At 40.0% G+C, this 23971-nt stretch overlaps 1 protein-coding gene across 1 annotated transcript; it reads right to left on the bottom strand.

Moving 5' to 3' along the window:
- Positions 1–3719: 3719 nt before the first annotated feature.
- LOC138888366 (protein FAR1-RELATED SEQUENCE 5-like) lies at positions 3720–4948 on the bottom strand. The gene is made up of 3 exons (XM_070170218.1): positions 4835–4948; positions 4464–4600; positions 3720–4362 (listed from the first exon to the last, which is right to left on the bottom strand). The coding sequence occupies exons 1-3, from the start codon at positions 4946–4948 to the stop codon at positions 3720–3722; spliced, it is 894 nt and encodes a 297-aa protein (XP_070026319.1).
- Positions 4949–23971: the final 19023 nt, after the last annotated feature.

The following is a 23971-nucleotide window of genomic DNA, read 5'->3' as shown; positions in this document are numbered from 1 at the left end:
CTTTAGCTTATCAGGTGCTGAAGTCTTTAGAAATATACTAAAAAACTTCAGGACATTGAGCCAAAGTTTTACTATTTTTTGTGGCCTTAGTTTTTACTATTTTTTTATTGCATTTACCAACTACTATCATTTAGCACTTATTTGTTTTGCCAACTACTTATCTTGTTACATTCAATTTCTGTGAACAAAAAATAGTTAACAATCTCTTCGGCATTTATAGATATTAAATTGGCTATATTAACAATCTCTTCACTTGAAAATTTCATAGTCATCCATAGACTTCCATCATATTTCTTTAAATTTGTATTCAAAGAAAAACAAGAAAATGTTGGCTAAGACATGCTTATTGGGTGTAGTAGGGAGTTCGTGCGGAGCAAAGATAGTGAAGGAGACGTCGAAATACTTGATATGTAAAGGAGAGTGGCCAGATCAAAAACTCGAGCTCCAGGACAATTTGCTCTTTTTACTAGTTGATAAATTTAACTTTTAGGAAAAAGAGCAAATTTTCTGGGGCTTGAGTTTTTGATATGGCCACTCTCCATCACATATGAAGTATTTTGGACTTCTCCTTTACTATCTTTGCTTCCCACGAAATCCCAGATGCACACCAGTAAGCATGTCTTTGGCCAATATTTTCTTATTTTTTTCTTATGAAAGAAGACGGTAGTTGCTAAAAATATCATAGTACTAAACTTCGTCAACCTGTGTCAAGTGCTCGTATTGCTGCTTCTGTGAATCAGTTGAAGACATAGTGAAGGTTCATGGAATGTGGTTAACAAAACCAAGAAGAGCAACTAGGACATGACTATGGAGAATATGAAGGCACTCTGTAAATTTTTTGAATAGAGAATAACTTGTAAACAAAAAACTAATTTTTTCTTTTTTTTCCAAGGATGTAAGTGAAAACAAAATTGGATTTTGTGAATATATATTATTTTGTGTGAATTAAGTGACTTGGATTGATTCAAATATGTTTGTGTGTTTTTTCATGAATTTCAAGTATATTTTTGTTGAAATTCAACATGCTAAACTTGAGCATGAAGTAAATAACTTTTGCTTTTTAAGCCGAAGTTTTGGCTAAAAGTCAAAACAAAAGTGTCAAATGTACGACAAAAACTTCAGCTCATCACTAAATACACTAAAGCAGTTTCTGCGTAAGTTATTTGAAAAACTTTACGACAAAAATTATCGAGTCCAGAACAATAACTTCAGCTTACCAGGTGCTGAAGTTTTTATAAATGCACTAAATAACTTCAGCATATTGGGCTGAAGTTATTGAAAAAGCTTTACGACAAAACTATTGAATCCACGATGAAAAGCTTCAGCTTATGATGTGCTGAAGTTTTTAGAAATGAACTAAATAACTTCAGCACATTGGGCTAAAGATTTTGGAAAAGCTTATGACAAAAACTTCTGCATGTTTTGGTATTTTTTTAAGTTGATACTTATCTTTTTTGCATTTACTATCTACTTTTTGTCTTTTGTCACCTATTTCATCTTTCATTTACATTTGTTTGACTATATAGTAAATGATCCGAAAAGATATTTTTCAGGCTGAAGTTATTTTTTTACTATAGAAAAACTGTGGACTTTATTACGGCTGAAGTTACATTTCTTTTTGCATTTACCACATACTTGTTTTTACCACCTACTTATCTTGTTTCATTCAATTTCTCTGAACATAAAGCAGTAAAAACAGCTGAAAAGTTACTTTTACATTTATAGATATTAAATTGATTAGGTGAACTCTTTGTCTATATTAACAATCTCTTCATTTGAAAATAGTCATTCATAGACTTCCATCATATTTCTTTAAATTTATATTCATCCTTAGTCTTTCAGCTTTTTTTAACGAAAAGATATCTGGTGCAAGCGGAAGTAGGAAGCCTAATATAGATGAAATTATGTAGAAGTGGGAGAGTTTGAAGTGTGAGTGGTACAATAACAAAGCGATGGCTAATCTTATGTTTTTGTGGGATCAAATAAAGGCTGATTGGGAGAGAATCAGACCAAAGCTCTTTGCGAATGAATCATTCCAGAACAGGCTTAAACTGGAATGTAGTCGTAGAGGTTATTCAACCTCGTTCGACAAGGTTGTGCAGCAGTTTGATAGTTTTCAGTTTCCCAGTTGGAACGACTATTCCAAGCTGCAAAACAATCTGAAGACTCTTCTTACTCTTATGGACAGAGTAATCGTCGAACAAAGTCAGCTGCGTGATGAATTCAACAAGTTGAAGATTGATTTTCTTGGATTCAGTGGTCTTTTGCCCGACTACCCTATTGTTATCTCCGATACTGATGATGATGATGAGATATATAGAGAAATTGAGCAGTACTGTGATGATGATGATGGTGATGATTGTTAGTGTTTGTAATCCTTTTTTTATGTTTTAATGCTATGCTTTTTTGTTTACTTCAGCCTATAGAGCTGAAGTTTTTAAGTTCATTTTGTATAACTTCAGTCCAGAGAGCTGAAGTTTTGTTTGTACTTTGTTTGTTGTTCTCGTCTCTTTTTATATCAATGTAATTGTCATCCTCTTTGTTCTTAGCTTTCTGTTGCATTATCCTTGTTATTTGTTGCTATTTGCTTTATATTTCTTAGTTGTAGTATGGTTCTTAGTTTTTATTAAGTTCTTTTTCTATAACTTCAGCTTAGAGATGCTGCAGCTTTTGTTTGTACATGCATTTCTTTTTGTGTGTTGTACTAGTGTGTATGTGTGTGTGTGTATGTATGTGTGTAAGTGTGTGTGTGTGTGTGTGTGTGTGTGTGTTTGTTTAATGATATGTATTTCACATACTATAAGCTGATATTTTTGTCACAGAAATCATTGCGTACTTTTTAAAATTGCAACCAAACCTGTAAGCCTGCGCAACAAAAATGAGTGATTTGTACTTTAGCAGTATATAAAATAGTCCAAGAGCTTATTTTTTTATTCCTATGAAAAAAATCACATTTCAACTTTGTCATACAATAAAGAAAGTCTAAATTCAGACCAAGGATTGTTGAAGGTTGGAGTATTTTTCAGTGTGTTTCTTGGAATATGGATAAGGTGCTGGAGAAGACAAGCAAGTTGTTCTATTATGCCCAACTTATTTACATCGACTGCATTTGGTAGACTTGATTGGTACTGATTCAGTCGCAGGTATATGCCTCTTCTTTTGTCTTCTTCCTTGTAAAATCTCTACATCGGGAGGTTTTGTGATCTCAAATTGTACATTTTGTGGTATATCCCATGATTTTTGATCTCCCACGGTATTCACATGTCCTTCATATGTTTTCAACCATGTTTTCCTTGAATACCAATTTGAGCAGTAATCATATTTCTGCAAATATCTCTTATTTATAGCAACAATTGCATGTGAACAGGGCAATTCATCAAGTTGGAATTCCAGGAAGTCACAAGTTCACTTCTTTAAGTCCACAATGAATTTGATTCCTTCACTATTTATTCTAAACAACATTGAGTCAAGGTTGAACACCTAACAAGGAATAAAAAATTAAGACAAACTATATTAGTGTATTTTTGCTTCAAAAAGAAAAAGTATGAATTTTTTTAAATGTAAGCAGTAAATCGCTGCAATAGATATAAAAAGCTGAAGTTAATAAATATACTCACAAATATTTTGCAAACCAAGTCCATCTTCCTAGTCATCTCTTCTTCTGCCCATATTGATACTCTGTGAAAAGTTTTATTTGCCTTTTTTCTCCGTTCGTAAAATCACTCTCCCAACTTTTCTTGGATAAAATCTAACATTCTTAAAATAGGCATTTCTCTCCCTTTTAGTAAAACTGAATTCATTGATTCTACCATGTTTGTTGTTAGCATATCATAATGTCGCCGTGGGAACCACGATCGAGCCCATCTCTCGGGAGGCTCTTCCATTATGTAATTGTATGTTTTCTTGTCAATACTTTTGAGTTGGGACATTAATTGATTAAAATCTTCACGTTTGTATGACCTTGCAGCACTTTGAAAAAGATTTATTACCATGGCTTTTGCATGTCTTTGCTTTAAATTTTTCTCAAAGTGATAGAGGCAGATACCATGGTGAGCTTTAGGAAAAACTTTTCTAATCCCATTTGCGATCGATTGGTTTCTATCTGACAAGAAAACCAGTTCACGACGGACTTGAATTGCTTTTCTCATTTCCCCGAAGAACCAAATGTATGCCTCATTGTTTTCTGAATCTGCTACACCAAAACATAGAGGAAAGATTTGATTGTTTGCATCCTTTGATACATCAACAAATAGAACACCATGATATTTTGACTTTAAAAACGTTGCATCTACTGCAATAACGGGTCTACAGTAGGACCAACCAGCTATTGATGCCGCAGGAGCAAAGAACATGTAAGCAAATCTGTACAGTGAAACACAAAAAAAAAAAAATCATAAGATGTGAAGTTTTTCAAATAGAAACATTTGAAACTTCAGGATGATGGTTAGTATTATTTTGCTTACCTATTCTGCGCATCTCTTTTTATGCTTGTGTACGTTTCTGAGTTTTTGCCCACCATCATGTGTAGGTATGAAGGAAGAATCTGGTAGTTCTCTTCAGGTGTTCCCCTTATGCAAGCAACAGCTTTTTGAATAGCACGCTATACCTTGTGATAACCAATGTCAATTCCAAATTTCTTTTTCATTTCATTTTCTACAAAGGCTGGTGTAACCTCTATCTTTTTGTCTCGAATATGGTCTATAATTTGTTCACTTATAAAATTTGATATAGCATGCTTCTGATCTGGTTTTCTTGCATCAACCGAGCATTCATAGATGTTATGATATTTTATCATCATGAATAGTGTGGAATTTTTTATTCTGGTAGCACGTACATTCCAACCACATTTGTCCACGATGCATTTCAGCTCGTATCTCTTTGAACATGATCTAACAGCAGTGAATTCAACTTTCTGGTTTATCTCTAAGCTGCAGAAAAATTTAGTCATGTTTTGTTTGTTCTCAAAAATTTATCCAACTCTTACTTCCATAAGCAACGCATCGTGCCTAAGTATTTTACATGGTGGAGATTCTTTCAGCTTTCTCCTCACTCTTTTTCTTGATTTCTGAGAAGCACAAGAACTTTCAGCAATTTCTTCAATTCTATCTGATGTTATCGGTATAAGCTCCATGTTTACTTCATCTTCGTTGTTGCTTATCATTGCAGAAGGTAACAAAAAGCTTTGTTGGATTGTGTGTTGGTTGTCAATTTGCATTATTTGTTGTCCTTCTTCTTCTTGGTCATCGACAAACTAGTATGAATTTATTGGAGGAGGGGGTAATTGTTGCAGCATTATATATTTTGAAGCAGCTGTAATGTTAGAAGGTTGTTGCTCGTTGTCTACTTCCATTATTGGTTGTCCTACTTCATGTTGATAATCAGCAAAAGGTTCTGAATATATCGCATGTGCAAGAGATTGTTTCAATGCTGCAGATTCTGAAGGATGTATTTTTTTGTTAATGAAATGGCAATTCTTATAGGGTGAATCAGTTGTAAGCAAATGTATACAGGTACTGAGTTCTTCATCTTAAGTTACAAGCATTCCTTTGCTTGTATTTAGTTTGATATCAAACCATACTTTTAGTGCATATCTGGTTGAATCAATATTTGCAACTTCACTAATTTTCTTCAGGAAAGTATTGAATGATATGTGCTTATTAAGTAGAATAAGTTTTGTATCATGATCCAAGTATTTGAAATCAGGAGTCCAACTCCCATTGAAAGTTATAACAACGCAAGTTGAACTCATCCTGCAGATTCATGTTAGTGGCAAGTATTAGGAAAGTGAATAGAAGAATTTTTAGGTTGTTTGTACTGAAATTTTTACAAATGAACTAAATCACTTAGGCATCTTCTACTGAATTTTTTTGGAAAAAGATGTATGACATAATTAATGAATGCTGCACAGAAAACTTTAGCTTATTAAGTGCAGAAATTTTTAGAAATAAGCTTAATAACTGCAGCATATCAGCTGAAGTTTCTTTTGAAAAAGCTATATGACAGGGATTCATGAATGCAGGGAAAACAACTTCAGCTCATTAGGTGCTGAAGATTTTAGAAATGAACTAAAGAACTTCAGCACATTGGGCTGAAGTTTTAGCAAATGAATTCAACAAACTTGAGTATATTTCAGCATTAATTGCATAGTATACAAGAGTGTCACACCTCCTTTTTCACCTACACCCCGGAAAGGGGTATATAAAGGAGTTTTTTCAATTAAAGGATAATCGAAACGGGATTTATTTTTTAATTCAGAGTCGCCACTAGGGAGATTTATGGTGTCCCAAGTCACCGGTTGAATCCCGAGTCGAGGAAAAGATTAATTGTATATTACAGTCGGAGAACCAGAAATCTGGATAAGGAATTCTGTTAACCCGGGAGAAAGTGTTAGGCATTCCCGAGTTCCGTGGTTCTAGCAGGGTCGCTCAACTGTCATATTCGGCTTATTTATCTGATTTTAATTTATATTGAACCTATGTGCAAATTTAAACTTTTTACCGCTTTTATTATTATTATTTTTTAACGAGAACTGCAACGTCGTGAAAACACATCTCGAACCACGTCACATCAATGCACCCATGGTTATTGACACATTTCGACTCCGTTGAGATTTGGATTTGGGTCACGTAAATGTGCACCCGAGTTTAGGGAGGTAATGTTATTAAAAGCGCGCCTAAAGTGACTAGTGCGTTATTATGTTGGGGAAGGCCATAAAATTTGCTAAACGGCTCATCCCGAATTCTATATATTCATTATAACGATTTAAGAGGACTCCACAATTTATGCATTTGTTTTGATCGGCGAGGCCCATCTCATGTGTTTTAAGAGAGCAAACCTAAAAGCAACTATGATTCTCTACTTTATTCGTCTTTTAAAAAAAAGAAATCCTAATTTATTCACTGAGATTATCCAGATTATTCAAACGTGCTTAACAATTAGAATCAAGGAGAAGCCGTATTTACTTATTAGAAATTAATGAAATAGTGATCCCTAGAACCCTAGTTTAAGACTCAAAATACTTATGTATTAGCTACTGGAAACACGATCGTGAAAACCCGATTATTTTTAGGTTGATCCGAACTAATATTACTAATTGGCATTAATGAACCTGCTTTTGAAATAGAGAACACGATTATCATATGGATTCAACTTATGCTACCTAAATCAAATTGACCAACTTATTGACCAAAACTTAACACACTTGACCATTGCTTCATTGACTTATACTCAAACACTAATATTAATTTGGGAGGACCATTTGAGTTCACATGCCAATCAAAATAAAAGAAAATTACTCATGAGAAATGGTTTAAGCCCTGAACTAATATTAACCATTATGTCAAAATTCCAACTCCTGAAGCACGTTTGGCTTAGAAATGAACTTGATGTGGTCAGTGCCTCCTGCTTTCAACTTGTTTGTAATTTTAAACTGATTTTGGTTCTTAAATTTTAAACAGCCAAATGCTCAACTAAATAAATACTAACCATATTAAGTCTAAAGCTAGAATAACCATAAATCAACAGTCCAACAACCTACATAATTCAACTTAATCAGTCCAGTTATACACCCCAATTAATTACAGCATACAGCAAACCAAACTACATAAGTTATATAAAAACATAATGAAACTATGAGGACAACAGATCTACGGCAGAAAACTTCAGTTTCATTTTCGCTATTCCGACAGGAGACAATACATTGAAACAGTCTGAGATGTGTACCTGGAAATCGAATCAAATAGAAAAGGAGAGGTCAGCAGCAAGTAGTCAACTGGTATTCAACAATCAACAAGCAGTAGTAACGGGCAGAAATCAACAACAGCCCAGATCTTAACTAGACCAAACCAAGAATAGTATGAACCCAGTAGAAACCAAAAAAAGAACACCCAAACACAACCTTGACCAAACCAACTGGTATTGAATTTTGATTCAAACAAACAGATCCAAACCTATAAACGACTCCAAGTATAGAGCAGAAGTAAAAGGAAGAAAGGTTCTAGTTATTTCAGATCCTAAGCGAGGCAATGAAACAATAGCTATTCTTTTTCAACTCCCAAAACTCTCCAAATTGAATTCTGCCTAGAACTCAATGGAACAATACCCTTTCTTTTAAACTCCCTCTAGGTCTCTCTTCAGATTTTCAGAATCCTCCCAATCTGTCTTAAATGGCTCTATTTATAACCAAACACTGACCCTACCAGCCCTTAGGAGCACTCTAACTAATTAAGAGAGTATTTTTTCCCCATCATATTTCCTTACAGCCCATTATCAACTGTCTTGTGTCCAAAGGCATGGGCCGCTTATAATATTCAATTAATCCCCTCATGCTATTATGTTTTGTTCCCCATTAGCACTAACAAATGCATTAGTTTAATGTTACTTAAGTGCCTTACTGACATCCCACTTAAACTAGCCGATTTCTGAACTTTTTAATCCCCAAATTACCCCCTTAACCCCTGTGTATTATCCTACCTCAGCCCCTTTCAACCAAATCCATCAGCTATAACCAATTCAACTAAGTTAGAAATCCTAACAATTGACTAATTAAACAAATGAAACTAACTCCCAATCAACAATAATAGAACAATTCAACAACCAAATTCATATCAGAATACACTTAACAGAACCAACAAGTAGATCCGAGTCATTGAACTTAATCAGCATTTTAAGCTTGAAACTCAATTCAAACCAAATACGATAAAAATAAAGATTCAGTGATTAAACTAACACACTTCTAGATTAAACCTAAACAAGAACAAATGAACATTGTCAACATACTGAACGAACCAAAAATTAAACTATTATCATGCTAATCTAACACTCGAGCATACCAGACTAATCGACGACACTTATTCAATCGATTACACAAATTATAACATATAACAATCGACAACAAACAGAAGTAATGATAAAATTGGACCAAATAAAAGGTCTGATGGAGAAGGGCAAAATCATCGACAAAAATTGAAAAAATCAATAAAGCTATACTAAAGCAAAAAAGAATAAACAAACACAAACATGGAACAAACAGGAAAGGGAAAATACCTCAAGATCTCGGGACCTGGACGACCCTGATTCGAACTCAAACTCGAATTTTTTGAGGTCGAACGGACCTTAATCGAGTGTTCTCAACTGAGAACACTTCGACTAAAGTCGATTAGACCCCAAATCATCCTTTAGTTGGGACAGATTTCAACCTCTGGCTTTCTAAGGTTCTTGGGGGTTTGATTTGGGGTTCGGATGGTTCTAGCAAGATTCGAACGGAACCAAGTATGTTTTGGGTATGAGGGAGGTCAGGAGGTGCCAGGGTGTGAGTTCAGGGTTCATTAGATGAACTAGGGTTTTGGGTCCTGAGCTTCGATCGAAGATTCGAAAAAGCCGGGGATGATTCGAGGTCAACGGAGTGGGGATTCAGGTTGAAGGTGGTTAGGAGGTTCAGGGGTGTTATTTTGGCGGTCATCGGAGTCGGAGCCGCTGGGTTTACGGCGAAGGAGTGGAGGGGCGGCTATGGTTTCGGAGGGGATTTGGTCTCTGAACTTGGAGACGATACAGAGAGGGGGGGTTTGATGGGTTTAGGGGCATTGAGGGGTTTGATATATTAAAAAAGGGTCAATCAATGTGAACCGTTGGATTAAGGGTGATAGAGAGTTCAGATCAACTTGGGGAAGGGAAACGGGGTCGTTTGGTTTGGTGCTAGGGTTGGATCGGTTATTGGGATGGACGGGTCGGGATGTGAGGGAAGCCTGGGACCGTTAGATCGAGTTAATTTCAACGGTCCAGATTGAAATGCCTGAAACGACGTCGTTTTGGCTGAGGCTGGAGACGGACTGGATTGGGGCGGGTATTGGGCTGATTTGGGGTGACATTGGGCCTGAAACTTCCTTTTAAAAAACTAGCCCAATCCGATTTTAACTCTTCTTCTCTTGTTCCTTCTTTTTTTTTGATTTTTAATTACCAATTAAAATTCTAATTAAATTATAAAATTGACAATTAACTAAAACATTAACTCTTAATAATCTATCACACGAATTTAAACATCAAATAAGGATAAGATCACACAATTCGGACATTAAATGCAAAAAGTGTAAAGTACATATTTTTTGTGATTCAAATTGTAAAATTAAATCCTAAATGCACATGCAACACGTATTTTTGTATTTTTCTTAATTAAAGTAGAAATAAACATGCACAGACAAAATACAAATAAATCACAAACAACACAAAACCATTTTATTTTGCATTTTTGGGAGTAGTTTTCGTGAAGCAAAAATCACGTGCTCACAGCTGCCCCTCTTTGTCCGAAAACACAAAGAGTTTTCGTGCAAAGATAAAGTGAGCGGATACGAGCGATTTTTGCCCTTTGGAATACTCCGTGTGAAGCATTTTTGAAAAGATTTAACCGAACCTTTGCTTCAAAGGTTTCCTACATATCCCTGGCTAGAAGGGAATCAGGTTAATGTAGTTCGGGAAGTTTTGGTAGCTGGGACTACCATGGGACTGCCTTTTGCTGTTACTGTTGCTGCATGTTGTTACTACTGCTTTTCGATCTCTTTATTACACCATGCTAAAAGAAAACAAGAAGCTAGACTAAACTATAGTCTATGAGTTACAAATCTTATCTAGATCTTCAGTCGTGCTCTTGTGTCTCTTGTTGCTTTGACGTCTTGGTGACTGGTGTTTCCTCTGATGTTTCTTTATTTCTGTCTTGACTCATAGTCTTCTCTTGATTGCCGAATTTGAACTGCTTATTTCCTTCTTGTGAGCTTCGAATTATTTTTTCTTCGAAGCTTGAACTGCCTTCTTCTGACCACTGTTGCCTTCCTTCTGATTTCCGAACTTGAATTGATGCTGGGGCTTTTGGTTGTATTCCTCTGCTTTACTGACTTCAACAACTTCTTAAAAATATAACACCTCCATTCTCCAGGCGGGCTCCTGACCTCAACTACAACTTAAAGGATAACAACCTCCATTCTCCAGGCGGGCTCCTGACTTCGTCAACAACTTAAAAATATAACACCTCCATTCTCCAGGCGGGCTCCTGACTTCAATAAACCTTAAAATATAACACCTCCATTCTCCAGGCGGGCTCCTGGCTTCAACAATGACTTAAAAATATAACACCTCCATTCTTCAGGCGGGCTCCTGACTTCAACAACTTCTTAAAAATACAACACCTCCATTCTCCAGGCGGGCTCCTGACTTCAACAACTTCTTAAAAATATAACACCTCCATTCTCCAGGCGGGCTCCTGACTTCAACTACAACTTGAAAATATAACACCTCCATTCTCCAGGCGGGCTCCTGACTTCAACAACTTCTTAAAAATATAACACCTCCATTCTCCAGGCGGGCTCCTGACTTCAACTACAACTTGAAAATATAACACCTCCATTCTCCAGGCGGGCTCTTGACTTCAACTACAACTTGAAAATATAACACCTTCATTCTCCAGGCGGGCTCCTGACTTCAACTACTTCTTAAAAATGTGTTTTATTGATGTTGTTCCTTCCTGCCTCCTGAACCATTTTCCTTCGATCTTGAATTATCTTCTTTCAGAACTGCTTCCCTCAAAACTGGTGTTTCATTCCTCTGAAAAACTGCTGGGGATAACACTGCTAGGGAATTATCTTCCTTCTTTAAAGACTACTTCCCTTAAAGCTAGTGCTTTCACTTCTCTGAAACCTGATGGGGATAACACTGCTGAGGATTATCTTTCTTCTTTAAGACTAGCTACTCTCCTCCTTTTAACAATGGTGGGGATGATACTGATTCAAAGGCCACTACCTTTAAAACTTTGGGTTATCTTGCTTCTTCCAAGATTGCTTTCTTTAAAACTTGTATTGCCTTCTCCCGTAAACTGCTGGGTATTCCACTTCCTTCAAAACTTGTGTTATCTTTCATCTTCCCCAAGTGGGTATCTGATTTCAAGAAAATTTTCGCAATGAGAGAAAATTTTCTGGCCCAGTTTGATAATCTTCTTTGTGGCCATGTCTTCCCGCTGTCAATAACATTTCCTTTCCCTGCTTCAAATCAAAGAAAAATTTGTTAGTTTAAAACGTGGTGAGTGGTCGTGCCACTCTTGTTGGGGATGATTTTTCCCTTTTTCCTTTCCCTGCTTTGCGTTTTATTACAAACTTGCTGGGGATGATATTATTTGTTGGGGATGATATCCTGCTGGGGATAGTTTTTCTTTTTCCTTCCCTCCTCGCTCTGTGTTATCCGACCATCGCAGAACTTGGTCGATAATCTATCGGAGTTGTTCCTGCATCTTGCAAATCTGCTGGGGATCCTCTTGGAGTTTGATCCATAACTTTTCCATTGTTGTTTTTTCTATTTTTCTCCAACTTCCCCTGGAATCCTAGACCAATCCATCATTTAGTCTTGCAACGAGCGTCTTTCTCGTTCCATTGCATTATCTTTGGCCCATCCTATCCACATTGTGCTTTTGCTCCATCTTGGAGACTGGTAATAAGCTCTGAAAATCCTTTTCAAAAACAAACTGCTGGGGAGATAAAGTCTTTAGACCAAGAAATGAAAAAATAATGATTTCAAAAAATAGAAAAAAAGAAGTCTTTCTGAACAAATGCTGGGGAAAAAGAAAGAAAAGAACTTATTTGAATGATATAATTGATCCCAACGATCATGTCGTGCATTCCGGATTAGTCAACCCAGTCTATTTGTATCAATCAATCTTTCGGACGGCCTCATCTTGCTGTGGATAAACAGGCACTCAACTCTTTGCCAAATGCGGATCCTTTCCGCCAATCTTGTCTTATCGCCTCATAGTGCCCTTCGAGGGATTTTCACTAATAAGACTCTCTCATTTCTCTCAACTCCCGTCGCCTTATGGTGCCTATGAAGGTTTTCACCGATAAGACTCTCTCGTTTTATTTCTCTCAACTTACGTAGCCTTATGGTGCCTGTGGAGGTTTTTACCGATAAGACTCTCTCATTTTATTTCTCTCGACTTTCGTCGCCTTATGGTGCCTGTGGAGGTTTTCACTGATAAGTCTCTCTCTCATTTTATTTTATTTTTCAGCTGGGGATTGGAGTGTTACCATTATGACTCTCTCTGCCGGGGATTCTCTCGGCTATCAATTCATTTCCAGCTTATAATCATCTTCTCTGTTGGGGACCAGAGTGTTATTCCCGACTTCCGTTTGCATGACTTGGCACTTCTCGGATACTGATCGGGAGGTCTTTTTGGATATCAATATGGGTTTTTGTGTATGGCTAAAAGAAAAGGGGTATCAAAAGGTTCAAAATAATTTTGATGGGTAAAACATTACAACTCTTGAAATCGAACTTTCTTTCCAAAATTACCAACACAAACTTCTGCCCCAGTTTTTCTTGCTTGGGGATTTTTATTTTTTGTTACACTATGTTACACTATGACCGAGCCGTGAGGCGCCTACGTATCCTTCTTTGAGGAATCAGGTCAAACGTAGTTCCCAATTCCTTTGTTTTTCTTGTGACTTTTCTTTTGTCTTTATTATCATTATTTTTTCTCTTCTCTTTTTCTTTCATTTTCATTACTGATTCCAAAAGAGGGGTATGAAAGAATAAAATAAGGCTCAAAAGGGGAAACAAAGGTTAAAGTGTTTGGATAGAATAAAGAATTGCCCCCGTCATTTCATTCTCCGATAAATGGCAAGTACAAACAAACAACAATTACAATTAAAAGAAATCATACATAATATCTCTTAACTGCATCAGAATTGATAGCCATGTCGACGCATTTCCCTTCGATATCTGTTAAACATAAAGCGCCATTGGACAATACTTTGGTTACAATGAATGGCCCCTGCCAATTCGGGGCGAACTTGCCCTTTGCCTCAGCCTGATGTGGGAGGATGCGTTTCAACGCTTGCTGGCCCACTTCGAACTTCCGGGGACGCACCTTCTTATTATATGCTCTCGCAATCCTCTTTTGATACAACTGACCATGACATACTGCTGACAATCTCTTTTCATCAATCAAGTTCAACTGCTCCAAATGGGTTTTGACCCACTCGTCATCATCAACCTCAGCTTCAGCGACAATCCGAAGGGATGGAATTTCAACTTCCGCCGGTATTACTGCTTCAGTTCCATATACCAACAAATAAGGAGTTGCCCCTACTGAAGTACGGACAGTAGTCCGATAACCCAACAATGCAAATGGTAATTTTTCATGCCATTGCTTTGAACCTTCTACCATTTTCCGAAGTATCTTCTTTATGTTTTTGTTGGCTGCTTCAACTGCTCCATTCACCTTGGGACGATATGGGGTGGAATTGCGGTGTGTAATATTGAACTACTGACATACTTCTTTCATCAAACTGTTGTTAAGATTAGCACCATTATCCGTGATGATCACTTTGGGGATCCCAAATCTACAGATGATATGGGAATGAACAAAATCTACCACTACCTTCTTGGTTACCGACTTGAAAGTTTTAGCTTCAACCCACTTAGTGAAATAAGCAATGGTCACCAGAATGAACCTATGACCATTGGTAGCTGCCGGCTCAATAGTTCCAATGACATCCATGCCCCAGGCAACAAATGGCCATGGTGCTGACATTGTATGCAATTCTGTCGGCGGAGAATGAATCAGATCTCCATGTATCTGACACTGGTGGCATTTCCGTACGAAATTGATACAATCATGCTCCATAGTGAGCCAATAGTACCCTGCTCGAAGAATCTTCTTCGCCAACACATATCCGCTCATATGTGGCCCACAAACTCCAGCATGTACCTCTGTCATAACTGTCGTGGCTTGACTAGCATCTATACATCTCAGCAATCCCAAATCTGGGGTTCTTTTGTACAACACTCCTCCACTGAGGAAAAATCCATTTACCAATCGCCGAATGGCTCTCTTTTGATCTCCGGTGGCCTGCTCCGGGTATATCCCCATCCTGAGATATTCCTTGACATCATAATACCATGGTTCGCCATCCATTTCTTCCTCTATCATGTTACAATAAGCATGATGATCACGAACCTGAATATGCAATGGGTCAACATGAATTTTGTCTGGGTGGAGCAACATCGATGCTAAAGTGGCCAAAGCATCGGCAACCTTATTGTGAACTCTTGGGATGTGTCTGAACTCCACTGATTGAAATCGTTTACTCAGATCAAGCAAGCATTGTCGATATGGTATGAGTTTCAAATCCCTTGTTTCCCATTCACCCTGAATCTGATGCACCATGAGGTCCGAGTCTCCCAAGACCAAAACGTCCTGGACATCCATGTCTGCAGCTAGCCGTAGACCCAAAATGCATGCCTCAAACTCAGCCATGTTGTTGGTACAATAGAAATGCAGCTGAGCCGTAACAGGATAATGATGTCCTGTTTCAGAAATAAGTACCGCTCCTATTCCAACTCCCTTCGCATTTGCAGCTCCGTCAAAGAAAAGTTTCCACCCTGGTTCCTTGGTTAATTCTGACTCATCTATATGCATCACTTCTTCATCAGGAAAATACGTCCTCAATGGCTCATATTCTTCATCAACAGGATTCTCAGCCAAGTGATCCGCCAATGCTTGGGCCTTCATGGCCATCCTCGTCACATAGACGATGTCGAATTCTGTGAGTAATATCTACCATTTCACCAATCTCCCTGTGGACATAGGCTTTTGGAAAATATACTTCAATGGATCCAAGCGTGAAATGAGATAAGTAGTATATGATGACAGATAATGCTTCAATTTCTGGGCCACCCAAGTTAGGGCGCAACATGTCTTCTCGAGTTGAGTGTACTTAACCTCATAGCCTGTAAACTTCTTGCTGAGATAATAGATGGCTTGCTCCTTCCTTCCTGTAATGTCGTGTTGCCCCAGTACGCAGCCAAACGAATTCTCCAGGACCGTTAGATAAAGAATTAACGGTCTTCCCGGCTCAGGTGGAACCAACACAGGTGGATTTGATAAATATCCTTTGATTTGGTCAAATGCTTCCTGACATTCTGCCGTCCATTCTACCGCAGCATCTTTCTTCAGTAGCCGAAAAATGGGTTCACAAGTTGCTGTGAGTTGAGCAATAAACCTGCTGATATAATTCAACCTTCCCAACAGACTCATTACTTCTGTCTTGTTCTTCGGCGGTGGCAAATCTTGGATGGATTTGATCTTTGACAGGTCCAACTCAATGCCTCGCCGACTGACGATGAATCCCAACAGCTTGCCAGATGGAACACCAAATGCACATTTGGTCGGGTTGAGCTTAATATCATACCTTCGAAGTCTTTGGAAAACCTTCCTCAGGTCTGCTACATGGTCTTCCTGATGCTTGGATTTTATGATCACATCGTCCACGTATACCTCAATCTCTTTGTGTATCATGTCATGAAACACCGTAGTCATTGCTCTCATGTACGTTGCCCCAGCATTCTTCAAACCAAATGGCATTACCCGGTAGTAATAAGTCCTCCATGGCGTAATGAACGCCGTCTTTTCCGCATATTCTTCATCCACCAGAATATGATGATACCCAGCATAACAATCTACAAAAGACCTGATCTCACGTCTGACACAATTATCGATCAATATATGGATGTTGGGTAATGGGAAGTTGTCCTTGGGGCTTGCCCTATTCAAATTGCGGTAATCGACACACTCTAATCTTCCCATCTTTCTTCGGCACTGGCACCACATTAGCCAACCAATCAGGATATCGAGTGACCCGAATAACCTTTGTTTGCAGCTGCTAGGTAAATTCCTCTTTAATCTTCACACTCATGTCTGTTTTGAACTTCCTCAATTTCTGCTTGACGGGAGGGCATGCCGGGTTAATGGGAAATTTGTGAACCACTAAATCCATGCTTAACCCTGGCATGTCATCATACGACCATGCAAAAACGTCTTTGAACTCAATAAGTGCTTTGATTAGTTTTTCCCTGATATTCGGTGCAATGTGGATGCTTATTTTAGTTTCCCTGATATCAACTGCATCCCCTAGGTTGATGGCTTCTGTGTCATTTAAGTTGGGTTTGGATTTCTCTTCAAACTGGCTTAACTCTCTGCTTATCTCTTCGAAGGCTTCATCCTCATCGTATTCCGATTCATCATCATAATCACCCTCTTGTACAATTAGTTCGGAATCAGATTGATTTTTTAGACTGGGTTGAAGATCCGTTGTGCATGCCATGTCATTAGAACCAATATAAAGAGAACTGTTCAGAAAGAGAAAAGAAGAAAACAAAATTAGAACAAAATAAGAAAAGAAAAGCTTTCACTTTATTAAAATACGGGATAACAGAGTTTCACACTTTGCCGAATACAAAACAAAACTGGATTACAACCCTGGAATAATCCAAAAACAAGAAAGAAAAATCAGAGCTCACTACCACGACTCCCTGCGGGTAGGAAGAGGAGTAACTGCCCAATTGTTGATATTGACCCTAGGTCCCACAAACTATATATCTGCCCTACTAGACCCTTCTCCAGCTTCTATCATGTTGACATCGACAAACAGCCTTTCAAAACCCTCATTCAAATCTCCATCTGGCCCAATCAATGGTCCGAGAACTTTTGGGACCGACAACTTTCTAATACCTGCTCTGACAAAGGATATGGAGAGACGTGGAACTGGCTTGGGAAGAACCCAAACTTTTTTCTTCCACTTTCGGGCCTGCCTTACACCTGCTGCCGTAGGCTTGAATCCTAGCCCGAAAGTGTCCAGGTTCTTGGGCAAAGAAACTGGCTGGACCATACCTTGCAGATCAACCCCCAAACCTTTTCCTGGTACAAACCCGTTGTTCAACATTTCTGAGGCTACCATGAAGGTCGCAGCTGCGATCCTGGAAAGTGGAAGGTCCTCGCCTTCAAAAATTTTATCCACTGAAACCGCGTCGAAAACCTGGTACACCCATGGACCTTTGTCGTCATCAGTTTCTATGAATGGCACAACGGCATCACTCACAACGCCTGTACCGTTATCCCCGTGAACCACTATCTCCTGCCTGTCCCACTCAAATTTCACCATCTGGTGCAATGTAGAAGGCACTGCTTTGGCGGCATGGATCCAGGGTCGCCCCAATAGAAGGTTGTATGATACTGCCACGTCTACCACTTGGAATTCCATGGTGAATTCAACTGGACCAATGGTTAATTCCAGTATGATATCACCCACCGTGTCAGTACCACCCCCATCAAAACCTCGGACGTAGACGCTATTCTTGTGAATCCGGTCATGATCAACCTTCAGCTTGTTCAGAGTAACCAAAGTACAGATGTTGGCGCTTGACCCATTATCAATCAATACTCGGGTGACCACCGAGTCTTCGCATTTCACGGTCAAGTAGAGGGCTTTGTTGTGTTCTGTACCTTCTGTCGGCAGTTCATCATCAGAAAACGTCACTCGGTTTACCTCGAAGATTTTGTGCACTATCCTCTCCAAGTGGTTTACGAAGATTTTATTTGGAACATGGGCCTCGTTTAGGATTTTCATCAGTGCCTGGCAATGATCGCTATAATGGATTAACAAGGATAGCAACGAAATCTGTGTCGGGGTCTTTCTTAACTGCTCCACAATGGAGTAGTCTTATGCCTTCATTTTCTTCAAAAACTCCTCAACCTCTTCCTCCGTCACTGGCTTCTTTACCACTGCTGGGTTGGACCTTCTTAACTCTACGGGAGCAAAACACCTTCCCGAACGAGTTAAGCCCTGGGCCTCACATACTTCTTCCACAACCTCCTTCCCTTTGTACATTACCATCGCTCTGCTGTAGCTCCATGGCACTGCTTTCTCGCTAGTTATCGGCATCTGCATTATTAGCCTGATGACAACTGGCCCTATGCATGCTGGCATGCTTGGTACCCCTCGCATTTGACCGGCTCTGGATTCTTTGCAACAACAGGCGAACTCTTCCCCATCACCACTACTGGCTTGACGTCTACCTTTTCCAACTGTACCACCTCTTCTCCACCTGTCGACTTTTATTTTGGACTAGCACGGATCATCATCACTGCCTGTGAGGGTTTATTTAGCTCCCCTACTTCGTGCACGAGTTCGATCATATGGGTTTCATGGTGTGCTGGCAAAGGGTTCTGATTGATGTTGGGTGCCTCTGGCTCCTGGACCTCGATCCTATTTGTGTCAATAAGATCTTGTATGGCAGTCTTCAACTTCCAACACTTCTCAGTATCGTGCCCGGGAGCCCCCGAACAATATTCACAGCTTACCGAGTGGTCCAGATTTTTTGGAAGGGGATTTGGCAACTTGGGCTCCACAGGACTCAATAGGCCTAACTGCCTTAATTTGTGGAATAGAGTAGTATAGGTTTCTCCCAGCGGAGTGAATGTTCTCGACCTCTGCACCCTTTCATTCCTGAAAGTCTGATTCCCATGGAAACCTGGTCCCGAAGGATTCTTGTAGGCCCTTGGTGGTGGATATGTGTTTTGTGGAGGTGGATATGTGTTTTGTGGAGGCGGGTATGTATTCTGGGGAGCCGGTGCATGCCATTGCGGGCGAACCGGAGGCTGGGTGTAAGTTTGGACATGATGGACAGAGAAATGTGGCTCTTGTGGTGGGTAGTAGGGCTGTGGAGGGCCGTATGGAATGTGTGGGTAATTTGAGTGATGGGGTCTAGGTTGGTAGTGAGAGGGGGACCTCTGGATCTGTACCAAGTACCTGCCTCGACTGTTGCGACATCTTCTTTTTTCTTCTTTCCGAGCGCACCTCCCGTGCCGCTCTGGATGGCCTGAGTGGTTGCTTTAATCGCCGAATAGCTCAAGATTTTGTTGGACTTAAGTCCCTCTTCAATCATACCGCCCATTTTCACCACCTAGTTGAAAGATTTGACAACTGACGTCACCAAGTGACCAAAGTAAGTTGGCTCTAGAGTCTGCAGAAAGTAGTCCACCATCTCCCCCTCTCTCATCGGAGGATCAACTCTTACTGCCTGTTCTCTCCAGCGAAACCCAAATTCTCGGAAGCTTTCCCCAGGCTTCTTCTCAAGTTTCAGCAATGTGAGACGGTCAGGGACGATCTCAAGGTTGTACTGAAAGTGACCTGCAAATGCCTGTGCTAAATCATCCCAGGTGTACCACCTGCTTGGATTCTGTCTTGTGTACCATTCCAGTGCAGAACCGCTCAGACTCTGACCAAAGTAAGCTATCAGCAACTCGTCTTTTCCCCCGGCCCCTCTCATCTTACTATAAAACCCTCGTAAATGTGCCATTGGATCACCGTGCCCCTCGTATAGATCAAATTTTGGCATCTTGAACCCTGCCGGCAATTGAACGTCTGGGAATGGGCACAGATCTTTGTAGGCCACACTGACTTGGTTGCCCAACCCATGGATATTCCTGAAGGACTGCTCCAGGCTTTTAAACTTTTGAAGCACTTCGTCTTCCTCTGGGCTCTTAGCCGGCTTTTCAGTCTCTACTGGGATCTCGAAGTGAGTATTATAAGTATAAGGCTCGGGTGCTTTGAAGGTTGGTTCAGGGGGTAATATTGGTTATCGTGAGCCTGAAACAATGGCTCGCTGGATGATCTTTGCAACGTGGCTGGCGGGGGTGCCAGGAAAACGGGGACATTTGGTGAGGGAGGGTTCTGATTGGGTTGTGAAGCTTGGGGATCATAGGCATTTCTTCCATGATAGTATTGGTGACTGGGGAAGCTTGTCGAAGGGCCGGGGGAAGGGTATTCCGGCATGTGTCCTGGTAGGAGAGTGGGAATAATGGGAGGGTTAGGCACCTTTTGTACCCTAGCTAAGGCCAGTTGCATTTCTTTCATCTCCAGTCTCATCTTATCCATTTCCTCCTTCAGCATTTGATTCTCCGTCCTTTCATCCTCGACACTTTGGTCTGAACTAGTCATGCTTTTTAGTATGGGCCCTTTGGATCTTGTTTGGTAATGGTAATCTGCCAGAACGTTCTAACAAACTAACTGGTTCGAAATCTCTGGATCAACAACAAACTTGTTAGCGTTAGAGTTTAACACATATTGCAATTTCATGTTGGGGGATGCAATGTTCCTAGGCAGTTTAACCATTTCTAACATGTCTTTGCTTCGACCGCATGCGTCATTCCGGCTTACTTTGTTTGTGCCTCGTTTAAGTGTTTCCGAAACTTTCTTTATCTCTCATTTTATTTTCTTTCTTTTCTTCTTTTCTCTTTTTCTTTTTAGTGGTGGTCGAATCTTATGTGGATTGCCTACGTATCATGTCCCCGCATGAATCAGACCGGGCGTAGTTCTGCCCTATAAGTACGAAAAGCAAAAAGATAATTTTTTGGAAATTTTTAATTTTTCATTAACAAACATTCTATTACAAACCAGACGCTTCTTAGAAAGGAAAATAACAGACTCGAAACCAAACCAAGTACGAACTACCGACATACTCTGATGCGAAATAAAAACAGACTCTAACAGACAACAGACTCTAAGAGAAAGAAAATGCAGATTCAAACTAAGAACACATTAAGGTTTTAAATTTGGGTGCCCGTGGGGCGTCATTCGGCCTCGCCGCGGGCTTAGGTGCAAGGTTCCTCTCTAGCTGTTCCAATTCATACATGAAGTGCTTCATGAATATCATCACCGCCGAGAAGAAGGTAGTACAGGTCATGTTTTCACACTCCTGACATTTCCTGGTGATAGCACGAGCAATAGTCAGAATCTTGTTCCTGGTTCGGTCTTTCTCTAGGAGTAGGCATTCTATCTGATCCCCTCTAGCCTTCAAAACCCGAGAATCATGCAGATGTTGTTTCCGTAACTGCTGTATTTCATTTTCCATCAAGGCCATCAGATTACAGCAGTGTTTACTCTCGGTTTCAAAAGCCTTGGCTTGTTGAGCCGTCTTGCTCTCTAGGGTGGTCACCTTCCTTTTTAGACTGACAATAGTCTTTTCATAATCTTTCCTTGCCTGCTGTAAGTACTATGTGCGCTCTTTTGTTCTTTTTGCTCCTTGTGCCTGGAGTTGTGCTATGGTATCCTCAGATTTCTTCAAATCATCCCGGCACTCACCAATTTCCTTTTTCAACCCTTTTACTAACTGCTCATCCGACCGACTCCTTTGTTGTTTGTCAGCATCTCTCCTCATCTGTCGGATTTGGGCTTTCAGCGCCTCGTTTTCTTGGGCCAATTTGCTCTTTTCTCCCCGATCGGCATCAACTTGCAGACTATTTTCAAATTCCAGGTTTCTAATCTGTTGCCTCAGCTTGCCTATTTCTGCCCTGTAACTCTCTTCTTTTACCAACCAATCCCACTGTTCTTGCGATGCCTAGACGAACTTCTGGAGATGGGGACTTTTGGCCGGTCTCCCAAACTCGATTTCTTTCCCAAACCAAGCAAGGTATCCCGGCGAAACTTCACCCTTGGACCGATGACGTACACATGTATTGGCTGTTAAGTATTGACACTCGCTCCAAATTTGTCGGATTGCTGCTTCAGGAAACTGTCCATTGGGCCCGATCTCGACTACTTGGTCACTAAGATCTTCATCTTTCGGAACTATTTGGCATCTCCCCAACTGTCTCAAGACTCGATACAGGGCATATGGCTGAATACTCCGGAGTCCCATCAAAAGGAAATGGGGTCCAGTGGCTAGCATATATATGATTTCATCCACAGGCAACCATCCTAGTGTCCACTGTATTTGGCTGGCGGCGAGGGTCCGAAAGAATGATGTCTACGCCGTAAGTCCCTCGGGTAGACTAACCCCCTTGATTCTTGTGTAGAACTCTTCTATGCAAGTTTTCTTCGAGGAACCATAACTCAAGAGCTGGGAATGGGGGCAGAGATGCTCAGTCATCCATATTTTTAGCAACAAGTTACACCCCTCGAAAAAGTTCCCTCTGGCTTTGCAGGCTGTGAGAACTCGGAAGATATCAGATATTATCATAGGAGCAAGAGTGCTTTTATCTTGAATGAGCAAGGTACTGACGATCCCGACTATTTTCAGATCAATGTTTCCATCTTTCCTTGGAAATACCAAAAGGCCCAAAAAGGTTATCATGAAAGCCACTCGTCTATGCTCGTCCCACTTCTGACGGTTGCTTTTGCTGCATAACTTGTTACCCGGGTCGTTGAATCCTCCGACATGACCGTATCTGTCGTATATGAAGCGCGGATTACAAAAACCTGCGGCCAACTCTGGGTTATGGACCGTCCTGGGTATCTTTAACGAATCTAAAAACCGATGCACAGTGACAACTCTTGGAGCAACCGGGTATTTTTGCCTCAACAGAACTTCAGCATTTCCGATGTACCCGACTATTTCCTCCAAAGTCGGAGTGAGTTCAAAATCGGAGAAGTGGAAGACATTGTATGTCGGGTCCCAACAGGTGACCAGAACTCTTATGATATCCCCCCGAGGCTGGATTTCCAGTAAACCCGTAAGACCTTTTAGATATTTCTTGACCTCATCTTGCCCTTCACCACCCAAATCATCCCACCATAGCCACAACTCGAAAGGAATTTTAGTCATTATTGAAAAAGGTTCATTTTGCATCGTGTTCATCCTGCACATTTACTAAGGTGATTAAGAAATAAAATTTATTTGACTCAACAAATTGACTATTTTTAATTTCTCACAGATTAAAAGGAAGATCCGGCTCCGCACACGTCTTTTCAGCACTTCGGGAACGAAGATTTTAAAGCTGGGTGAGTCAACCGGTCAAAATCCAAAATGACTAAAAGTGGTCGTTTATGCAAAGTCAGCCCTCCGACGCCCCTTTCGGGAACATTCGGCTATTCATGCCAAAAACGGCATCACCCGACTTATTTATGTTGACAAATAAAACTTGACATTTTTTGGCTATTTTTGCAAAAAGGGAGATTGGACCCGATGAGGGTTGCCTACGTATCCCGCACCCTGTGAGTATCAAACCGGAGTAGTTTGGGTCGATAACACAAACTTCTTTTAAAAACCAGACTCTTTTCATTGGCAAGTAAAACTTATATATTTTTTCTTTTTCAAAAATTCGGCAGAGTTTCGACACTATTTGGACATTGTTTTTTTTTCAAAACAGACGATCAAC

The sequence above is a fragment of the Nicotiana sylvestris genome, chromosome 3 (assembly GCF_000393655.2).
Source record: "Nicotiana sylvestris chromosome 3, ASM39365v2, whole genome shotgun sequence".
NCBI lineage: Eukaryota > Viridiplantae > Streptophyta > Magnoliopsida > Solanales > Solanaceae > Nicotiana > Nicotiana sylvestris.
Note: the sequence above shows the minus strand (reverse complement) of the source record. Positions and strands in the feature narration are given on the sequence as shown.